Source organism: Haplochromis burtoni, unplaced genomic scaffold (genome assembly GCF_018398535.1).
Source record: "Haplochromis burtoni strain Fernald_Lab_line unplaced genomic scaffold, NCSU_Asbu1 Contig_672, whole genome shotgun sequence".
NCBI lineage: Eukaryota > Metazoa > Chordata > Actinopteri > Cichliformes > Cichlidae > Haplochromis > Haplochromis burtoni.
Window position 1 is genome coordinate 20,059 of NW_024583033.1, and position 24,331 is coordinate 44,389.

Consider the following 24,331-nt stretch of genomic DNA (forward strand, 5'->3'; position numbering starts at 1 on the left):
AAGTATACTAAAATACTGAAGAGAGAAAGCAGGCACACTAGAAACTCAAATCTGACATGGTGTGTGTCTGTGTGTGCACACACATTTGTCCATGCAAATCTACTGCTTGGTAATAGAACAATAAAAAAGCGCTCCTTCCCATGAACACATCCTCCTCTAGTCCTCTCTCACCCTGGAGGCTTGTGTTGTATTGCTCTCTCTCTTCCTCTCAAAGTTGATTTAACGCATGACTTCTCTGCTTGTTTAGTACATATTATTGTAAATCACCAGTGTCCAGTCCATCCTCTGCCTCTCTTTCTCCCTCTTGTCATTCCATCATCAGGTATCTATCTTCACAACAAACAGCCGGAACAACAATTAAAATGAACAATGGGTTCCAGTAAAAGGATACTGCTCCAGCCTCTGCTAGCCACATAATTCAGACACCTGCTCCCCCCCAAGCTGATCTCAATTAACCCCTGCTATCTGGTAATGCAGAGGAAAATGGAGTGGAGTGGCTGTGAGGTCAAAGGAGACAGTTCATTGACTTTTGAAGTAATTTGCTTTAAACCACATGCTCAGTGTTGTCAATTTGAAAAGGAACACCTGGTAAGTGTAATCAAAGACTGATGTTGTCTTTGACCAAGGCAACAATATCCTCTTCTAGTATTTTTAAACCCATGTGGAAGAAATTTGGTGTTTGGAGAAATTATTTTTGCTACCCAGCCCCAAGAAAGAAACATCAAGCTCAGCACAGCAGGGAGTGGGAAATGAGACATCCACCCATGGAAATAGGAGCAGCAGTGTTTTCAGGTGGCAGATACATGGAGTGAACAGAACACTGACAGCTCAACTGCACTGCTATATCGATGGCTTTCTGTAGAATCACAATAGTAGAGCAGCAGACCTTTGGTTGTGGAGGCGTTCAGGACAAGAGAGTATTTGCCATTAGGGCTCTTTTACCACTCCAAAGTAAGAACATAGTCTCACAACAATTTATGAAACTGTAACAGAATTGTATCTATTCATCGGTGCTTCGGGACAACTTCTTGGTTAGGACTAGAAAAAACTACCCTGTGACATTTAGGCAATAAAAAGGCTTAAACAAGAGGATTGTTTGGATTAAATCACAACAATTGGCACATTTTTCAAATCTTAATTTTTTTGTGATTGCTCATCATGTTATTATTGGGGTTTCTTAATAATATTGTAGGGTCTTTACCTTAAAATATTAAACACATTGAATTAGCTGTTATTGTGAATTACATGTAAATTATACTTGAATTGGTTACTAGGGTGATGTGTGCTTCTGTAAAGGCGTACAAAATACATGTTAAGTCTGCACACATGAAACAAATCATGTTTAAATGGTTAAATTTAAAGTTGTGTTGACTGCAATTAAAAATAGGGTCAAACAACAGTTTCTTGATGAGTGAATAAATGCTTTGTGTGATCATTACATATTTTGCTATGAGACTTTTTTTTTCTTTTATCATTTTACCAAGTCCACCCTAGAAACAACTGCTTGTTACTTATTTCTGAACAAGTAATGTAACGTTTACTGCTTACTTAGCTTTACAGGTTTAACGCCAAAGAAAACTAGCTGCCACCGGTGGCTGATGTGAGCAAGTTAGCTAAGAACAGAGGGCTTGAGCAATATTGCATTCGCCTTTTTTGGGAAATCAAACAGTTGATCTAGGATTCAAATATTTATCAGACTGTTCTGTTAATGGAAAGCACAGATGAGGAGCTAAGATATAACTGAGTAAGATTAAAAAAACTCAGTGAGATAAAAAGGCTGTGGTCGTCACACATTATCTTAAAGATGACAGCTGATAATACCAGAAATTTTAGGTTCCTGTTACCTAAGTTACCTAATGTATTTACCCCTAAGCCACATGTCAGTCACTGATATCCTCCACTCTCATTTCAGGCATTTACCTCAAAGTTCAGCAAAGTTTTTCTTGGGGCCCATCCACTTTGCACTGTCAGTGATTATTTCACCGGTAGTAGCTCATAGGTCTCCTTGCCAGTGTGGACGTTGCTTAAGTAATGTGTTACTGAACTATATAGTAGCCAAATGACTGTTTAAGCTAACTTAGAAAGAAATTAACCTTGCTAAGTTGTCAGGTCAGATGGATGTTTCTGTTTTTTGTTGCTTGTCATTCTCTCCATGCGTTGGTTTAAATGTCATCTTTACATAAAAATGATTTGCTTCAGTCCATTCCCAGTATTTGATCTCAAGGCACTGATTTTATATTAGCCTTCTTCTATATTACATTATATGTTAGATCTGATGTCTCACATAAGGAAATTTTCATTTTTTGAGTCTACATTTTGACTCACACATCTGAACCCACATCAAATAAAATTAATGGGCTGGTCTGTTTTTGACCCCCACATGGTTTTTATCAGTTCCCTCACCTGAACAATTATACTTCAAATAAGCCAGTTGTTTAAGGGAAACGTTTAAAGTGTTGAACAGCCTGGAGGCCGAAGACAAGGAAGGACCCCATCAGAGTTAACTGTAAAAACACCCCTTCTACATTAAACCTTTTGACCAAGGTAGCATTGATAACTTACAAAGGTTGCAGATTTGTTATATTCTCAGTGCTTAAGCTGTAAATTCGAAACAATGTTTGCTAAAAATCATCACATACAGGTAACAAATTCTGCGTCTTCTATAGTGATTTCAACTTAAGAACTGGCTGAGACTACACATGAAAAAAGGAAAATATGCTGTGAATTGTTTATTTATATCACAGCAGATTCAGTTTAAGCAGAAAGCTGACGCTGGCCTGTTACTCATCTTGGAGAATAAACTCTAACTGAGCATATAAATTCTGAAATTCCAGCCTCAAATTTACACTGTCATTTAAATCTAACATGGTCAAACTTTTATTGAATGTTTTTGTCTAATCACCTGGGGAGCTTTTAATGTTTAATTAGGTAATTTTAGCATTTGTTAGGGTGTGGATGAATCCATATTTGAGTCAGAACAGTATATATACAGCTGACAGAGCAGCTTCATGAGAATGACTGACCAGGCTGTGAGTGTTTGAGAAGTTAATTAACAATAATCCCATCACTTTTCCTTATCAATTTAACTCTAACATACTTTATGATGGACTGTTTCTTACATTGCACTTTTCTATTCAAGCACGCCAGCATGCCTCCTTCACCCACATGCATATAAGCACCTGTGTTTTCTATCTAATATTCATACAGAACAGTTTGATTACTAGATGACAGAGATGTTTTACTCTATAAAAGGACACCTTGTGAACATTTCAGTGGTACAGCGTGCCAAGTTGTCTTTATACTCTGCAGTGACACAGCAAGCCTGTGTTAAAGCTTCATGAAAATGCATAACTGAGACAGTGACTGGGAGGATAAATGTTTTATTACTATTAGTATCCACCAAACTGCAGGCCTGAAAACGTGAACCCAACATCATTAACAATAAGGCTTCAAAAATGTCCAAAATGAGTGGCACATTGTCTTTGTCAAGCTTGTATATGTGTATGGTATCCTCTCCTGTATTGCTGTTTTTATTGCCTTCTCGCAGAACATCAGTAGTTGCTGTGCAGACCTCCTCAGTATTTAAAGATAAGAGCTTTACTCAGTCTCTTATCATATTTCACTGATTGACACATGCTTTGTCTAAGACCTTCATTAGGCCTTTGAGATTGTGTGTATGATTCCTAACAGTTGCATCTAACAGCAGTGCCTGAGGAAACGGAGAGGTTACAGTACCCCGCAGACCTGTCACCTCTCACTATGTCTGCCCTAAACCCTTCATTCTCTTTGTAGTCTGTTTCCTTGGCGACTTTACAAAACAAACCTCTTCCTCCTCCTCTTCTCTGTGTTTCCTTTAACATTCTGCAGAAGAAGAAAACAAGAAAAGCTCTTGCGATACCCTTCTCCTGTTTACTTTATTATATATAATTCTTGATTCCTGTCTTATTCTTTTCCCGCTTTATTCCAGTTGCTCTTTTCTTTCTTTTCTTTTTTCTCTTTCCCTTCATTTCCTGTTGAGTCTTATTCTTTTGTCTGTCCTCATTTTTCCTTTATTCTCCTAGTTTATCCTTCTGATTTTTATCTCCCTACTTTTGGCTTTTTTTCCCTACTTTTTTCCTTCCCCTCGTCCCCATTCCACGTCTCTTTTCAATTCCATCTTGCATCTTTCATGGACTTTATTCTTTGCTCTTCCTTCTCTGTGATTCTCTTTTAGTGTCCTTTTCTGCTTTTAATCCTTCCCTCTTCATTTTTTCCTTCCTTCCTTTAGACTGTCTTTATCTCTTTTGTTTCCTCTTCCTTCCACTCCTCTTGTCTTCCCTTTTGCTGTTTCCTTTTTATCGCCTTTACTTCTCTGACTTCTATTCTTCTTCCTTGTTTTTTCTTTTCTTCAAACTTACTGTTTCTTTCATTACTTCTTCCTTCTGTTTTCTTTCTCTCATCTTGTCTCCATCTTCCCAATCATCTTTCCCTCTCTCCTTCCACTGTCTCCTTTCTTAGCTCTGCCCCATCAGTGGCGCCCCTGCAGATGGAAGCTAATTTTACATGTTCCACAAAAATAGGAAATGAGAGAGGAAAAAAGTCGTGTCAGCAAGAGATTTATAAGACACAGAAAATCGAGAGCTGGCAATTCTCTACCATGTTTGTGCTCCAGGGCCAGTGATTTAGCTATCACTGCCTGGTAGCAGTGATAGGACACACACACACACACACACACACACACACACACACACACACACACACACACACACACAGCTCCTCTCCAGGAGGTCAGATGATAAAAAGATGTTGTTACAAACTGATCATCAGCAACTAAAAACAAGACAAACATCAAACACAGAGACCACACGGGGACTCGGCCTTATTTCTCTAACATACATTTCTCTCTTTCCCACTCTCTTCATGTTTGTCCGTGTTCATGAACCTGCCAGGGAGCTTTTTGATTTGTTCTGCTGTTTTAGAGATCATATTGTTTCTGGTGTGTTGTTTTTATTAGCACTGCTTTATTCATATTACTGCCTGTGGCAGGGCAAAGGGACAGGGATGGAGCGATAAAGAAAGAGAGAGCTGCGTGGTCTTGATATATGGCAGGCAGCATGTGTGCAAATTGGGGGGGGACGTCTGTGCAAGCATCCAAGGCTGTGCTGATGAGGGTGGCAACATTACAGTGCAATTGTCAAAGTATAATGACAATTTTTGACAAAATGCAGTCCTTGCTTGATCCCTGCACTTGTATGCACAAACACACACATACTTGGCACTTGAACTGAGAGACAAGCGTGTAATTTATCATTCACTATGGCTGGAAAGCAGAGACAGTGGCAGAGCTACTGGGAAGGCTCCATTCATCACTGTGATAAAGTTTGACTTGTGAGTTGTATATGAAGACCTCTTTTCCCTTCAGTCATTGTCAGGATGACCCTTAGACAGGTAAGCCACAACCAGTGACACTAATCATTATTCATAAAGTTAAAAAACAAAACAAGTGACAACAACAAAACAGGGGATACCGTTCAAATGTTACACAGAGTTTGGATTCAAACCCAGGACCTTCTTGTTGTGATGCAACAGCACTAACCACTGCTCGTGACGGACAGTGGCAAAAGGTGGAGGACGGTTGCAGATTACTAGTACAGCATAAAGTTTACCTTTTGTTTTTTTTCTAACTTACAGTACTGTTCAGTTATAGTATCATCAATTAAGCACACCTGGGGCATTTTATTAAATTTGTATTTGCTGAATTTTCCTGCTTAAAGACAAATAAATAAGCTGCAATAGCAATAAAAACCTCCAAAATAAAAGTCATGTGTGGTAAATTAAATTAAGGTGATGATGTGATGTTATCATGATAAAAATATAATTAATTGATTTATGACCTGCTCTAATTTAGAAGTAAATGTTTTAGTAATATTTGTGTAGCATATTTAATTTTCTTACATAAGGGGAGAACTATTAGAGCCCCTGTGAAGAGTATTTCCCAAGCACTGTTAAACCAAGCAAGGAATTTTTAACACAGCTGTTCAAAACATCCTCGTTTATTTTGGATGCTTACATTGTTTTACTTTGGACACAGAAACAAAAGTATTTTACAAAATCATTTTTCAACATTTTTTGGTTTCTTTGTTTTTTACCAGGGACAAAATTATTAACCCTTCTGATGCTAATAGTCAGTTATGTGTCCTTTTTGCTGGATAAGAGCCTGCAACCATTCCTTAGTAGTAGTTTTGAACTGATCTCACAAACATCTCATGAGCAATCCCAACCCATTCTCCTTTGGCAGATCCTCCAGATTTGATGTTCTTCTGGTATGGACCTGGGCCTTAGGTCCACCCTATAGGAGTATCAATGGGATTCAGGTCAGGGCTTTGCACAGGCCAGTTTTGGGTCTTTGTTTTGTTGGAAGAATGAGATGATGTATGAACCAGTTCCCGTTTTACTGCTGACAGCTTGAAGTTTTCAGAATCTTCATAAATCCTTCTTTCTTCATAATTATTTCCACCTTCACAAAATTCCCCAGATCCAGAAGCACTGAAGCATTCCCACAGCAACATACTGCAGAGACTGTTCTTTGGGTTGTAAGCCACTCCCTTCATTTTCCAAACATAAGCAGCGTCTCTCTGGGCACGATTCCAGCATGCATGATCTTTAGCATACGTCAGTCTTGCTTGTAACTGTGTGTTCTGTAGTAGTGAAGTTTTTCTTGGCCTCTAACCTTGCGCTCCATTCTTCTGCAGTGTTCTAGTGATTGTCTACTTTGAGACTACAATAAGTTGTTTTAGATGCATCTCTCACTAGTTTTCTTTCTAGAGTCTTTGAAATCTTTTGCTTAATTGACAGGACTTATTCTGTACCGTGTGGCTCTCTTTAAATTTCTTCATTACACTTTTCAGTACAGTTCTCAACATTGTCAAGCACTCAAAACTCTGCATATCCATCTCATGCTTTATGGGCATCAACAGTCTAAAGTGAATTGTTTTTTGGTTTTGGTATCATAATTTCTCAAGTGACAACTCTTGTTAAAGTACAACATATACATTTGCAGATAATCCTCAATATTAACTTGATTTTTTCCGGTAGTAATTATGTTATTATATGCAAAAAGAAATACTTTATGCTTTCTAAAGAAAACTAGTAAGGAATGCTATGTTGAAAATCCATTGCTCTGTTAAAAAAGCACTTGGGAAAATTTGGACAAAATGTTACATTTTATGAGGTGGGGGTGGAGTGGTGATTGTGGGCTAAGAATTTTGTTTCAGGCATTTTGGTATGTACTGTGTATGCCTTTTATATACCAGTTCAAAATATTGTCTAAACTTTATAATTGGGTGTGTACAAAAGGACGAAAAACCGCTGCCAGAAAGTATTTGCTGAGACTACAACAAGCCACTTTCAATTTTTCTCTAGACCGGTGATATGAACAGCTTTATTATGCATATTAATAATTGCATTATATGAACACCCTACCACAACTAGGATTTCTGTGCTCGTCAGACCTTTTACCTTCAGTCACATTCAGAAAGAAAAAAGAGGCATGTTTAGGTTAGAGGGCAGAGCGTGGGGATCGAGGGATTCTACAGACAAATGGCAAAGTCAATTTTTTCAATTTTGGAATTATAATTTTACAGCAATGAATCTAAAATAGTTGTGTGTATGTAATTTCTTTCCATCCTCTGTTTTACAGCCAGCTGAGGGAAAATGACAGGAGAAGAAGCAGGAGTAGCATGGCTTTAGATGGGCCAGTGGTCAGAGATGTGGACCCCCCAGTCCCAGAAGAGCCTAGGTTGGAGACAGTAGCCCTCTCTGAGTAGAGCGGGATGACATCAAACTGGCCACCATCTGCACCCTCCTGCTCATCTTCTGTTTGTGTCAATTCCTCCTCTTCCTTACTGTCCAACACCTGTCGGGGAACAAAGTGTGAGTGAAAGTTATTGTTGCATTTTTTCTGCTTGGACATTTTCACATTTCACAGTGTTGAAAACAGTGCCACTCTCTGGGTCCTGGTGAGGAGGGGAAAGTGTCAAAGCTTTTATGTGTTCTCTTGAGGTACGAAAATAGAATTTGAAACTCAAGAACTGAATCTATATTAATTATTTAAGCTATTAGCACATGCCTAATTACATTGTGTGTTGTTCTGTTTTGTTTGTTTGTTTTTTGCCATGTGCAACCAAAAACGTCTTTTGAGCAGCGCCCTGAGTCATTGCAGTGATATGGGTGCTAGTGCTGCTGGTTAAATCTAAGACCTATGTAAAGTTGCTTTACTCATAATATGCCACGAGCCTTCAGATGAAACTGCCTCTGATCCTGGCGTGTTGTATGTATTTATATATATCTGACTGGGATTGTTTGAGTCTTTTTTAACATTTGATTATCTAGTGTGAAAATCAGAAGCTCCAAATAGGGCTGAGATGTGCAGCAGGTATAAACTGAGAGAAATGAAGTGAGTTAAGGTTAGGGCTTTGCGATATGACCAAAATCTCATATCCTGATATAAGACATTTATCGTCCTGACAACGATATAAATCACAAAAATGTAACATTTTCTGTAAATTCTGTGAATCTCGGGCAGCTCGACTTTCCTGACATGTATTGAGCCGGGCGTGCTGTAGTTGAGTGTTTTAACCGATGAATGAAACAATACATTTTTAGACATAAGTTGTAACGGCCGCCGTTTTCTTTGTATTTATTTGTATTTATTACATGGCGTGCTGCGGGGAAAAGCCTAACGTTTGAGTCTAAGGTTTATTTTGAAAAGCCTCAACAGGATCTTGAGCTTTATTGTGAAACGAGCCACGCAATGGTTTTACCGTCATTGTTGCTAATGACAACACATAAAAACAGACACTTGTCCATCAGTAGTGTGGTTATATTAAACATAAGAGAAAGAGAGAACTTTAAGAAATGAATATAGCCACTACAGTGACATCAAAACCATGAACAAATATTGCTGTAAACAGTTTCAATTTCACGACACCACGAAACAAACGATAGCATGATAGGAAACGATAGATGTTTTTATATCGTCATCCGATATATATCGTTATATCGAACAGCCCTAGTTAAGGTGGGTGCTGTAATGCTTTGAGGATGCAAGACGGAATGAGCCGAGGAGAGACAAGATGTGATGAAATAAGACAAATAACATATTAGTGAGTAGAGGAAATGATGAAAGGACACATAGAAAAAAGGAGGAGGGAAGGAAGAGGATTTGGGGGAAGAAGTAGGAAGGGGAAGACACAGGGCATGAATAAATTCATGCTAATAAAGCCTAAGCGATGCACTGCTTCCAACCAACACCTCAACTAATCTGTTCACTGGAAGAGAGACAGGCAAACACAGAGAGCGAGCGAGCAGAGGAGGACAACCAAGACAGAGAGAGAGAGAGTTGGAATCCCCTCTTGTCCACTGGCCCAGATTATCTCTGGCAGTAGATGCATGCTGGAAGCTAGAGAGCCACAGCCGTGGCAGATTGTGGCCTTTCCAAGGTTACATTAGGCAGGGCCACAATTGGCTTGGACCACATTTATTGGTCAGTGACGGACAAGAGCAGCCGGGAACCATGGTTCTCAAAAGATGTGTTCTCACCACATTTCAGAGAGTGTGTTTATGTGTGTGCTTGTAAGCTTATGTGTTGGGGGGGGGAGTGTTGTGTGTGTGTGTGTGTGTGTGTGTGTGTGTGTGTGTGTGTGCTGTTTTTTGTTTTGTTTTTTTTGTGTTTTTTAGGGAGGGGCAGTGACAGAAATAGTGTGTCAGTAATAATCTGTCAGGACAAGGAAGGTAAACAGTGTTTGGTCAAATCTAAAAATAGACATAAATTAAAATGAAGCAGTAAGTAGGTAATGCAATCTGTCTAATTTCATCTCAAACAGATGAAACCCATTTTACAAGCATATATTCTGACGGGGCGGCACTTTTTTCTCACGGTTTGCACATGAGCACTGTGGATAGAAAAACGATGGGCGAGCAGCGTGTGCTGGCTCTGAGGTCAGTTACAATAAGTACTTTGTGTGGAAACAAAGCATTAGCAAGTAAATAAGCGTCAGTGGTCCGCACTGTAGATTATTGTCCTCTTGGTCAACACCTTGGCCAACTTTGTGTGTGTGTGTGTTGGAGTGTGTGTGCTTCTGTGCGGATTATTTGTAGCAGTGGAGAATGCAAACATGGCGCACAGCCCAGATCTTGTCTGAGGCCTTTAGTGCTTGGTTAGAAAGAAAGCAAATGTTTAGATGTCTGACTTCATGTATCACTTCTGGACCCAGAAATGGGATTTGTTATATCTGACTTTTCTCTGCTCATTTTTTCCTGTGTTAGAAGATTTTCATTGTTTCCTATTGGACTTGGCTCCTCTCCTATTGAGTTACACCTACACAGAAGAAATAGGTGCGTTACATCTCATAAATAGCTCTTACAGATTATTCCAGCCTTTTAACAGTAACATACCTCTGGGGCTCACTGTTCAGGCCACTAAACTAAATCTAGAGCGGACCTGATGGCACTGGTGTGGTAGATGACGCCTGCAGGGCTACTTGGGGCCACCGGTTTTTCATCAGTATAGGCAGGGTAGACATCCGGAGAATAGCGGCGGTCCCCTCAGGGTCCCCTCAGTCCCCTGTTCCTCTCTTACATTCTAGCTCTGCACTGCTGACTGGGCCATACTCATTGGATCAGAGACTAGACTCTTTAAATAGAGAGCCAATCCAGATTAACTGTATTGGGTTTAGGGTAGTGTACAAAGTTTGAGTTGCCCGTGGTGTGAATGCTGGATAAAGTGTCATGTTCCTGAGCCTGGTGACTCAGTGTTTTGATTATTAATATTCTTTGTTTCACTTAGTTTCTGGTTATATTTTAGTGATTTTTAGATCTCAGGTTTTGTTCTGTGTGTCACGTCAAATCAGTTCTGTTTTGTTGTCTGTTCTTTCCCGGTCTCTATATTTGTGTATCTCCTGTGTCTCCCCAGTCAGTTATGTCTCCATGTCGTTGTTTGATAGTCTTGTCTCTGTTTCAGCCGTATCTCCTTGTCAAGTCTACGTCACCGTGCCTGTCTTGTGTTTCCTGTTTTACTTTGATAGTCTCATGTCCTTCGTTCAGTGTTTTCAGTTTTGCTTCCCCTTTGGTTCATCATGTCAGATTAGGTTCATATGTGTCGCCCTCCATTACTCCCTTGTGTATTTAAGCCCTGTGTTTTCCTTTGTCCATTGTCGTGTCGTTAACTACCTCTATGTCCTGTGTGTTATCTCTGTTCTCCTCAAGTCTCCTTGTAATTCTTAGCTTCTTTTTTTCCCATTTTCTATTTTATTAATTCTGTGTCCCTAGCTTCCTAGTTTCCAGTTTAGGTTTTGTTTTTCCATGTTTGAGATGTCTGAGTTGTTGCCACAAGCTGCCTCTCTCAGTTCACCCCTCTTGTGTTTCAAGTCCTGCATTTGGGTCCTACATCTTGCCTGCCACAGCATAAAAAAACATTGGGTGAAAAGGCTTAGTAGTTGTAGAAAGTACTTTAAGTGCTCATCAAGCCCTCATCAAGAAGCTGCAGAAGAACGCCAGAACTGTGAATTGGGGAGCAGGCAGAAATAACAGGATTGGGGAAACTTGCAGGAGCCCGAGGACGACTGCTGGAGTTCCAACAGCAGGCTAACATCAATGGGTGAACACAAACCAAATTACTTTTTGGTTTGTGTAATTGTGTAACCCCCTGACCGTGGCTCAGGGGGTTGGGAAGCGTATCTGTAACCGGAAAGTTGCCGGTTTGATCCCCGGGCTCTCTGTCCTGGTCGTTGTGTCCTTGGGCAAGACACTTCACCTACCGCCTACTGGTGTTGGCCAGAGGGGCCGATGGCGAAATATGGCAGCCTGGCTTCTGTCAGTCTGCCCCAGGGCAGCTGTGGCTACAACTGTAGCTGCCTCCACCAGTGTGTGAATGTGAGAGTGAATGAATAGTGGCATTGTAAAGCGCTTTGGGTGCCTTGAAAAGCGCTGTATAAATGTAATCCATTATTATTATTATTTACTTGAACTACAAATGGCACTTGACAGAAAAAGCCTAGATGATGAACAGCTTTAATGTTTTCCCTGAAAGAGTTTAGTTTAATATGTTCCAGTTTACCAAACTGTTTGAAATGTTTGATTTGAGTAGAGATGCACCTGAGTGTGTCAGTGGGTGTGAGTATATATGTATATGCACACAGTACTATTATATTTTTCATGTAATTGCTAGGCTTAATTATTGTAAATAAATGTTGGTACTCTTAAACCAGGGAAAGTGTTATAGGAAGCCTTGATCTGTGGGTAAAAGGCAGTCGTCCTCCCTGCCTTACCTGGGCAAAGCATCCTTCTCTCCTAATCTGTTCACCTGCTGCTCATCTTTAATCAACTGTAATACTTAAGGACCAGTGCAGCCATCCAGACCAGTGCAGCCATCCAGACTCCGGGATATTATTTTAGAATGGTAAACGGTAAACATGACTCCCCGAGTTGTCACCCCGTGTTCTCCCGATTTGACTCAAGTTCCTAGGGTCTATCACGACAGTCTTCAGCAAGGAGATGGCTCCTTCACTACCTCCCTACAGGCTATAAGACAGCTGCACAGGCCTTGTCCTGAGCTCCATTACCTACCAGCAAATTATACAATCTCTCCCGCCCTGAGAGGGAGTCTATGGAGAAATACATTATGGATTCCCTCACCGCTGGGATAATTTGACCATCTGCCTCCCACATAAGGGCTGGGTTGTTTTTTGTGGCCGAGAAAGATAAGACCCTCACTGAGTACCGTGGACTTAATCAGATCACAGTGAAAATTAAATATCCTCTTCACCCCAGTAATTCTGTCTTCAAACTCCTCCAGGGGGCCTCCGTCTTCACTAAACTGAACCTACGAAATCCTTACCATGTGGTTCGAATTCGTGAGGGAGATGAATGGAAAATGGCATTTAATACACGCCTCGGTCACTTCAAGTCTTTAGTGATGCCGTCCGGCCTTACTAATGCCCCAGCTGTCATCCAGGCACTTATCAATGATGTACTCCGGGATTTCTTAAACTTGTTTGTTTATTTAGAAGAAATTCGTATTTTTTCTAAGAGTATGGGGGAGCACCAGGTCCATGTGCATCAAGTTTTGCATCGGCTCCTTGAGAACAGATTGTATGTGAAAGCAGAAAAATGTGAGTTTCATGTAACTACAGTATCTTTCCTTGGCTTCGTGTTTCAGGATGAAGACTTATCTGGAAAGAGTAAAAACCATGGCGGATTGGCCCACTCACACCACCTGAAAGCAGCTTCAGTGATTCTTGGTGTTTGCTAATGAGGGAGCCAAACATCCATTTGTTGTACTGACTGACCATAAGAACCTCCGCACAATACACTAACCTCCTCAGCCACTGGTATTTCCCCTGTTGAGGTTGCTTTTGGCTATGAATCACCCCTGATCCCAGCCTTGGAGAAGTACCAGTTCTCTCGGTCCACCAACGTCTACGTTCTGAGTTACCCTTAGTTTCCTTTTGCACATATTTAAGCAATCATCATTTTCCTCAGTTTTGTGTTAAAGTGAAAAAAGTATCGCAAAGTTTATTCTGCATCTCGCTGTCTTGCCGAAGTCCCACACTCGAGTCAAACTAAGTAAGCTGCAAAACATGACAGAAAGAGAGATATCTTAAGGGTGTCATGAGTTTTAGCTGGTGACAAAAATACCTATACATGTTGATGGGGGAAGGTAATGATGAATTAACCCACAAAGGGTTGGGAATCAACACCAGAGTGGCGTCCCCTCTTTACGAGAGGTGTCCCAGCTCAAAGCATGAAGGGGCCAGCACTTGACAGGTGTGTAGCTGACCTGTCTGGGTGGAAGTCAGCAGTTCTAAATACACTTCTTTGTTATTTAAATATGTCTCACTAAAGCTCTTCTGCCAACCGTGGCATTTAACCATTGTGAACATAAAACAAAGGAAATGTTAGAATTATGTTCCTTAATGTAAATGTTCTGGGAATTCCAGTGAAAAGATCTAGAATAATTACCAAACGTAAAAAGGAAAAGGCACAGATGGAGAAACCCATCTGTTGATTGTGCAAGATGAAAAACCCAAAAGATTTGTCTTCAATAATACTTTTTATTGTTCACATAGAAATTCACGTAAAATAGGAGAAGCAATATTAATCTCTAATACTATTCATTTTGTGTGTGGAAAGGAAATTAAACACGATGAAGGCAGATACTTCATAGTTAAAGGACTGATGGACCAAACATTGTTACACTGGTGAACGTGTATGCACCACCTGAAAGTGGACAGAATTTTTTAAATCTCTGTTTGACGCTGTATCAGTGGAAAATGAAGGAATCTGTATATGTGGGGGATCTGAACGTAATAATGAATAGTAATATGGACACAACTAGCTACAGGAACCTGTTGCTAAATTAATTAGAAATGTGTGGTGATGGTCGTGGTCCCTGTGGCTGTCCGGCTGACTCTGCAAGGCTTCATGTGTTTTCGCTTTCGTTTTTGCTCACGCTCTCTCTACCTCTGCCTGGGCAGAGCTCACCACGGGCTCTCGCCTTTGGCCCACGCACCTGCAGGCAATTACACACCTGAGGCTCATTATCCAGCAGTTTCCTGGCCACTACTTAAGGTGGTGGCTCAGAGTTTCTCGTCGCTGGACTGTTGTAAAGACTCACGTTAGTGTAACCCTGGGTTTTATCAGCGGATGAGCTTGCTAACCTCTTTTATACTACATGCGCTGACATCTTTAACTCTGTGGCACCTCTGAGGATTAAACGTGCCAAATCCTCACAACCCTGGCTAAATGATACTACTCGCGCCCTTAGGCGTGAATGTCGTCGTGCTGAAAGAAAATGGAGGAAAGACAAACTCCACGTCTCTCTGGACATCCTCCATAATTGTCTATCTAAGTATCAAAAGTCTGTTAAAGCTGCCAAATCTGCCTTTTTGTCTAGCATTATTATGACTAATAGCCACAACCCCCGAGCACTTTTTAATACTTTTAATTCTGTGATAAACCCTCGCACTACCACTTATAGGGATGCCTTCCCCTGCTCTTTGTGATAAATTCTTAAAGTATTTCTCTGATAAAATCTCAGCTCTAAGGGCTTCTCATCCATCTCATCCATCATCAGTTTTAGACCCAGTTCCAGCTTCTGAATGCTTGACTGTCTTTCAACAGTTTGAGCCAGTGTCTTATTCTGCTTTAAAAGATATAATTGATCATCTCAAAATCTCTGGTTCCCCGCACGATATTCTTCCTTCTCGTTTCTTTAAGGAAGCTTTACATGTTATTGGTCCTTGTATCTTATCTCTGCTGAATGCATCATTGTCATCAGGTTGTGTACCGTCTGTCTTTAAGCATGCTGTTGTGCAACCTATTATGAAAAAGAAAAATCTTGACCCTAATGGTCTCACTAACTACAGGCCGATCTCCAAACTCCCTTTTATTTCCAAAATATTGGAAAAGGTAGTTCTAAAACAACTTCAGGCCTTTTTAGATGCAAATGGTATTAATGAAAAGTTTCAGTCTGGTTTTGAAACCTGCACGCCAACAGCCTTACTTAGAGTTTTTAATGATCTTCTTTTAACTGTTGACTCTGGATATTCTGTGGTCTTAGTTTTACTTGACTTGTCTGCTGCTTTTGACACGGTTAACCACAACATTCTTCTATCAAGACTGGAACATGTTGTTGGTCTCAAAGGTACGGTTTATCTTGGTTTAAATCCTACCTCTCAGAGAGGTCGTTCTCTGTTGCTATGGGGCAACACTCCTCGGCTTCTGCCCCTATTTATTGTGGTGTGCCTCAAGGGTCCGTGCTCAGTCCTGCTCTCTTCTCTTTGTACATGTTGCCCTTGGGATTATCCATCCATCCATCCATTCGCTTCCGCTTATCCTTTTCAGGGTCGCGGGGGGCGCTGGAGCCTATCCCAGCTGTCATAGGGCGAAAGGCGGGGTACACCCTGGACAGGTCGCCAGTCTGTCGCAGGGCTAACACATAGGGACAGACAACCATTCACACTCGCATTCACTCGCACATTCACACCTAGTGACAATTTAGATTAATCAATTAACCTATCCCCACAAGCTGCATGTCTTTGGACGGTGGGAGGAAGCCGGAGTACCCGGAGAGAACCCACGCAAACACGGGGAGAACATGCAAACTCCACACAGAAAGACCCCGGCCTGATGGTGGAATTGAACTCAGGACCTTCTTGCTGTGCGGCAACAGTGCTAACCACCGTGCCACCGTGCTGCCCTTGGGATTAATTTTTAGTAAATACAACATCTCCTTTCACTGTTATGCCGATGATATCCAGATTTATTCACCTTTGAAATCCGATGTGTCTGCTTCTTTGCAACCTCTGTTCAACTGTTTGCATGAAGTTAAAATTTGGTTATCACATAATTTTCTTACATTGAACGAGAATAAGACCGAAATCATAGTCTTTGGTAGTCACACTCCGCTAGACCAGTTAGCTGATGCCCTAGGCCCTCTCGCTAGCCATCTTTCGTCCACTGTAAGAAACCTCGGAGTGTTCCTGGATGGCTCTTTTAAACTCGAGAAACAGGTGTCCACTGTGGTAAAAAACAGCTTTTACCAGTTGCGTCAGATTTCCAAAGCAAAGCCGTTCCTTCCTTTAAAGGACCTTGAAAAGCTTATCCACGCATTTATTACATCCAGATTGGACTACTGTAACTCCCTCTAGTTCACTTTTAATATTTTGAATAATTTAGCGCCCAGTTATCTTTCTGATTTACTCCATTCATACAATCCCAACAGAGCACTTAGATCGTCCAACCACAGGCTCCTAGCACAACCTAGGACTCGAATGAAGTCGAGAGGCGACCGGGCCTTTGCATCCGTGGCACCCAGACTCTGGAATAACCTCCCCGTTCATATTCGCACTGCCGAGTCTATCCAGTCTTTTAAATTACGTCTTAAAACTTATTTTTTTACTTTGGCTTTTGATTCTGTCTAGTTGGCTGTTTTAGCTTGTTGCGTTGTTACCTATTGTTTGTTGTCCTCTTCTATTGTTTGTTTTAACTGTCTCATGTTTTTATTGACTGTGAAGCACTATGGTCAACACTGTTGTTTTAATATGTGCTATATAAATAAATTTTGATTTGATTTGATTTGAGTTTCTCTTGTGTTTTCCAAGCGTTATTTAGTGTTGATTCTACTTCGTCTGTCTGTAAACAGATTTCCCTAGACCCGTCTCTTGGGCATTTCCTTTATTCCCTGGAGTATTTCCCTGAGCAGTGTGGCGAGTGTTGCGTGGAGCGTGTTGGAGTACGTGAGCAGAGCAAGAGTGCAGAGCCCCCTTTCCTCCCTACCCTTGGATCCCCGGAGTCCCAATTCACTCCCAACACTTTGTATATAGTTCATTTGGTGTTTGTAAATAAAACACTCCATCCATCTGCTTCTGCTTATCCTTTTCAGCGTCGCGAGCTGTCATATGGCAAGAGGCAGGGTACAGCCTGGACAGGTCGCCAGTCTGTGGCAGGGCTAACACAGAGAGACAGACAAACATTCACAATCAAACCAATGGGCAATTTAGAGTTTCCAGTTAACCTGTCCCCACTAACTGCATGTCTTTGGACTGTGAGAGGAAGCCGGAGTACCCGGCGAGAACCCACGCAAACACGGGGAGAACATGCAAACTCCACACAGAACAGATGGTGGAATTGAACTCAGGAATTGTTGTGCATCAACAGTGCCAACCACCGTGCCACCGTGCTGCTTAAAAACAAGACTGTTAAGTTGAATCTTTCCGTCTACACTGGAGTGCGTTCAGTCAGCATGACAGGAAGAAATGATTTATCGATGGGTGGAGAAATTGCCACCCTCTCTAAAAGAATTACACCCACTACTTAGTAACCCCTTCTGTTAATTCTAGAATAGACTACTTTTTTACACAAAGACAGAATAGGGATAAAATTCGAGAGTGCGTCATCGGGGTATCGGATGATTCAAATCATAGTACCATGTGCTTAAAGCTTAGGTTGAAAAGTGCAAACAGAAATACAATTTGGAGGGTTGATGTCAGAATATTGAACAATCCAGAGATATTTAAAGAAATCAAGGGGGAGATAAAACAATATGTAGAAGAAAATGATGATGATGATAAATTAGGACCAAAAGCCACAAAACTACTGGCAATTAACAACATTAACAACACCACATTATCAACTTCGACACAAATCTAAAGAAGAAAAAAATAACTGGACTGTTGCTCACTGACTCAATGTCCTCTTTTCCAATGAGAGCAAATTTTGCATCTCATTTGTAAACCAAGGTCCCAGAGTCTGGAGGAAGAATGGAGAGGCGCATAATCCAAGACACTTGAAGTCCAGCTTCCACAGTCTGTGCTGATTTGGGGAGTCATGTCATCTGCTGGTGTTGGTCGACTGTGCTTTATTAAGTCCAGAGTCAACACAGCCGTCTACCAGCACATTTTGGAGCACTTCATGTTTCCTTCTGTAGACAAGCTTTATGGAGATGCAGACTTTTATAGCAGGACTTGGCACCTGCCCACACCGCCAAAAGTACCAAAACCTGGTTCAGTGACCACGGGATTACTGTGCTTGATTGGCCAGCAAACTCTCCTGACCTGAGCCCCATAAAGAATCTATGGGGCATTGCCAAGAGAAAGAGGCGAGACATGAGACCGAACAGAAGTGCTGAAGGCCGCTATCGAAGTATCCTGGTCTTCCATAACACCTCAGCAGTGCCACAGGCTGATAGCATCCATGCCACGCTGCATTGAGGCAGTAATTCATGCAAAAGGGGCCCAAACCAAGTACTGAGTACATATGCATGATTGCACTTTTCAGAGGTCCGACATTTAACATCGTTGTTTTATTGATTTCATGTAATATTGTAATTTTCTGAGCTTTTGAAGTTGAGGTTTACAAAAGCTGTAAGCCATGATGAACAAAATTATAACAAATAAAGGGTTGAAATATCTAGTGTTGCATGTAATGAGTCTATATCATATATTAGTTTCACCTTTTAAGTTGAAATAAATGGACTTTTGCATGATATTCTCCATTTTTCAAGTTTCACCTTTAATAGGGAAGGGAGTCGAGAACCGGTTCCAGCAGCCCAATTCTCCGGCATTGTTAGTCTGCCTGGGTATCGGTCCCACTTATCAGTTCTCGCACGCTCGCTACAAACAGCTGATTTCAGTTTGTGTGCTGGAGGAGGAAAATAGTGGAGCAGTATCCAGTGTGGATATGGACATTACTTTTATTTTTATTGCACAAAAGAATGAAAGTGCGCTGGTAAAGTGGAGACTGCTCCAGGTCAGGAACAACTGCATTATGCTATTAATGCAACTTCACAAGCTCTTCGCAAACACTGGCACAGACAGCATGCTAACGCTAAGCTAGCCAAGAATGCAGCGTAAACGCAGACCCCAAACCCAGCATCGTGACAAAGTGCTGAACTTCAACAGGTAACATGCTGATGAGGAGTCAGGCCGCAGCCTCCATTTCTGCCTGTTCATGTTTCTAAAGCAGAATCACCGTGACTATCACTCTAAAGTGTCTTTGTGCTGGTTTCCATCTCTCCTGTGTGCTGTCGGCTTTGTGTTCATATCTAAATACTAAGTGAAAAATCCTGCGTGTCCTCAATAGTGTGTTTCAGATAATTTTACAGAGTAACATGAGAGTAACATAACGAGTAGTATAACGAATGTCTTTTTTCGGGGTGTAATTAAGTAACGTACTGCATTTCTTTTAAGAAATGTATTCTGTGTAATATGTGTAATATGTGCAATTACTTTCTTCAGTAATGACCCCCACACTGACCATAACAAAGAGGGGAAACACCTCCAACGTGCACAAACATTTGACCACACAGCATGTAATTAATTTGCATGAATGTAATGTCTTTGATATGCTGCTTAGGGATGGTGGTGACTCTCAAAGTGGAGTCAATGAGAATCGATAAGGAATCAAATCAGTAATCGATATCGATAATGGAATTGGAATTGCTAAAGTCTTATCAGTTTCCATCCCTATATATTAAACCACTGGCTCAGATGATTAGGCAAGATAACTCAGGGATCAAAATCAATAACCAAGTACACACTATTAGTTTATTCACAGACAATATCATGATATGTTTAACAGACCCAGTTAATTCCTTTTTAAATTAAGGCAAGCATTAAACACATTAGGAAAATACTCAGGTTACAAGATAAATATTAAAAAGATTCAACTTCTATTATTCAATTGTATCCAAGACCAAAAGCTCCAACAATTGAAAATAAACTGGAATGCAAACAAACAATATCTAAGTTTTTAGTTATAAACATAACTGAAAACTTAGCGTCCTTATACCAACTACGTTCCAATTGACTCAGACATACAAAAAGATCTTGATAGGTGGAATACATATCCTGTGAATCTAGCAGCACAATTATTATATTTATGTTTAACCCTGCCAAGCACCACAAGCACATTTTCATAGATGGGATAAATCTATTTCTAGATTTATTTGGGAAGGAAGGAAACCCAGGATTCATTACAACATCACAGCTACCTAAGACTGAAGGAGGGATGGCTCTTCCCTATTTAAAAAACTATTTTGATGCAGCTCAGTTACACATTCTGGTATATTAATGTAATACAGAATACACCAAATAGAAATAGAGACCTCCATATTCAATTTTCCAATCCAAAGAAGTGTTGGGGAGAGTAAGATCAAAGTTTCAATAGAAGAAAATTCTAATCCTATAGTCAGATTTACTCTAGAAAAATGGTACACGGTAGTAAAACTTCTAAAGCTGGAAATGGATTTATTACTATTAAAATGGATATTATACGACAACACGTTCATACCAGGAAAATTAGACTCCAGCTTAAATGGTTGGCACTAAAGGGGATTACAGCACAATTACTCATAAGCTTCCAATATCTCAAAGACACATTTGACCTCATGAGCCAAGATTTCTATAGATATCTAAATATATTTATATATAGATAAGTGTGAGAGTATTATTTGAGATACAAGTGGCACAACAGTGTAGCTCACCCATTTTGAGGACCCCCATGATGTTTTTTCTTGTGCTAAATTGAAAGATTTAATAAATACTGAAAGGATATCAGCTTGATTTTTACAGGCCAATAGTTTTAAACCAGTAAAAATGGAGGACTAACACAATAACTGAGGTATAAAAGCCCAGCAACAGAGATAACCACATAATAAATAAAAGCGTGACAGTGATTTGATGGGCTTAGACCAAAGATAGCAAGAAGGCTTTAGGATAAGTCTGAAAGGTAATTTAAAATGTGGCAGCAGTGATGAGCGGTGATGAGCTTTAGCGTACTCACAATGTTGTTGTGCTCAGGCAGGTGGTTATTCTTCAGCAGCTCATCCTTCTGAACCAGCGGGGAGGGTCTAGGCGCAGGAGGTTGGGTGATGTCTGCAGGCAGCAAGCCGAGGCTCCCCATCCAGCTGATGGAGTTACCTGCTTGGAGAAACAAGCACATCACTCCCTCTGTTTGTGTGTGTGTGTGTGCGCGTGCACAGGTCTGCAACACTCCATCTGTGTAGGCATGAAAAAACATCTATTTGGCAGCTTTATTGTTAGAGCAGTTGGCAGCTAGATAAATTACAATGATTTACGGACAATACATTGATTTATAGATCCAGGCTTTAGTGTTTAGACGTTTATGGCCATTGTGTATGGACACCATTATTGACAATTCTTGTGATTGAATGACAGCTGAAGGGGCTTTATCCTGCAGATTTTTCTTTTCACACCCTACAAACCTGCAGAGACAATCTGCAAAACTCTCCTGACTGCTAAGGTTGCAGCATGTAGCTGCCTTTTTAATAAAGGTAGCGCTCAGTTCATGCTGAGTAAGCCACTGCTGGAGACAACCACCCGACTGATCCAGCAGACAGTGTCACAGTCATTTTTCCCTTTATTTCCTTTGATCTGAATCTTGATATATCTTTGACAGTAACACACATTAATGCTGTTTTCACAATTCCTCAGATGCATTGTTTAAAGCAGACATTATCAAAATAAATTGTGTGTCAAGTCTTTAAAGTGTGTCTATTTTCAAACCATCCCAGAAATATAAACACTTGCATGATTTAGTGTAAAAGACATCTGCATTTGCATGCAGAGCACCATGGGACACCATTAAACCATAAGCTGTTACTTTTTATATATTTTTAGGCTACATTAGAAAAATTGGCTGCAAAGCGTAGCTTATGCTACCTCATGAGGAAATGTTTTTAAAGTAAGATTCATCAAAGCAGTCGTTTTCTTTCTGGCAAGTAGGTATGCATTGGACTGGCCTAGTTTTCATTCATTTATTTGATAAACAGCATTTTTTGCTGTTGCATTTTCATTTTATTTCATTTAAAATATTTAATTTATGTATCATGGCTGTCAAACATTTTAAAAACAAAAATTAAAGAATTATATTGTAAACAGTTTAGACGAGGGGTAACAAACAAGTTAGTCAAACTTGTTACATCCTGATATTTGGAGTGAAAAATGACTGCTGTATATGAAACGTATGTACTGTAGACTCACGCAGGCAGCTGTTGTGGGTGAAGATGCGCTGCAGTTTCAGACATTCCTGCCACTGGTTGCCACTGCCTTCACAGTTGCACCACAGCGACACATCTGCAGAGCTGTTACTGATGTAGTTGGGCGTCATGATGGTACCTGTGGTTTTAAAAGGTCAAGGTGTTGTCACAGAAACTTCGCTGTGGGCAGATCAAAGGTTCTGGATTTTACATTTTAATGATTATCAATCTTTGAGACTATGTTCTAAGAGACTTTATGCATTTATTGGCTTCTACATAAAGTTTTACTTAGAACGATTGAGCACGAAATTGAAACTGGTTTTATCTTCTGCAGAACAACATAACAACCACTTAATGACCTTCATTTAAAGGACCAAGGGATATTGAAATTCTGCAGATCCTAGAGTTGTCTGGTACTACCTTGTCAATTTTTAAGCCACAATTTTGCATTTTGGAAGTTAGCTAGCACTTTAACAGGCAGTAAAAAACACAACTCAGTGCAAAACACACACACAAAGAACATTTCAACATTTGATACATTACTTTCCATTTGTTCTGATAGATATCTTAATACATTTAATATCAACATTTTTGGAGCCCTCGTGTAAGTTACTTAACAGGCAAATATAAACTACTTTGGAATAGAACATGGATAGAAATAACAGAAGCTAGTATCCATCCCTCAGTTTAGAATACAATAAGGTTTTCACTACAGACACGTGAACAAATATTGTAACACGTGTCTACGATTCAGATGTAGTTTTCTGGGATCATGTTAAAACTGGCACAATACTGTAAGGTTAATAACAAATGTAACTTATTTGATACTGCTCTTTCAATGTATATCTTCTTTTTAAAGGAAACCAATCTGTAAGTGTGGGTTTGTACCGCTGGCAGGCTAGCTCGGTTTGTGCCATGAGACTTTGAGAACGATCATAAACTAGTGTCTGTTCAAGCCAGCACGGCCATAGTACTGATGTGTCAGAAAAGGATTAAAGAGTGAGCTCTTTGTATGTGTTTGTGCCTGGGACTGCTGTTTATGTAGAATCATGGCCTTATTTCTCTGATTAGAAAGAACAAAACCTACTGAACAGGAAGCCAAGGTCATGACTTAGGCTTACTGAGAGAGAAAGAATGTGAATGCTTAGTTTGGAGGGGGGCCGAAGCTATAAGAATGTGAGAAACAGTCAGACACTGTATTGTATGGAATATTGATTAAAGAGATTGTTGATTGAGCATTAAATGCCGAGTGTTATTCTTCCTTCAGTCCAAAGATGAAAGAGTTGGGGTATTTAACAACATGCACATTTGTGACGTTGTGCTACTAATCAGCATAATAACCAAACCCCTAAAAGTGATGATGAGACCTGGAAACCGAACTTTCAAGCAACGGTGAGTACACTAGCGTAGATAACACCAGGTTGTGTGTTAATTTGTGCTGTAAGAACATCTCCACCCCCATCAAGCTCGCCCAAATCACCAGAACACAAACATCATAACAAAGCCCAGGAGAACCAGATTGGTTGCAACCAATAGCAACGACGAGGAAGCTGACAACACCATTGTACTGTGAGAGAAACATGCATGAAAGCCTGCACCAGTGTCCAATTTAAATATGTAAAATGCTTCAACTTTAATGGTCCCAGATTTTCATCTCTGCTTTTTGCAGATGATGTGGTTATGTTGTCTTTATCTGGGGGTGACCTCCAGCTCACACTGGAGCAGTTTGCAGCCAAGTTTGAAGCAGCGGGAATGTGAATCAGGACCTCCAAATCTGAAGCCATGGTCCTCAGC

The 24,331-nt window shown here is 40.5% G+C and overlaps 1 protein-coding gene across 1 annotated transcript in view; it reads right to left on the reverse strand.

Annotated features, from left to right (window-relative positions):
- Nucleotides 1-7,316: 7,316 nt before the first annotated feature.
- LOC102308793 (GDNF family receptor alpha-4) overlaps nt 7,317-24,331 on the reverse strand; it is a gene marked incomplete at its 3' end in the record, with an annotated part of 74,889 nt that continues 57,874 nt past the window's right edge. Inside the window, 3 exon segments of the mRNA XM_005949727.3 lie at nt 7,317-7,894; nt 21,322-21,458; nt 22,542-22,676. Of these exon segments, the coding sequence (XP_005949789.1) occupies nt 7,673-7,894; nt 21,322-21,458; nt 22,542-22,676 (494 nt within the window).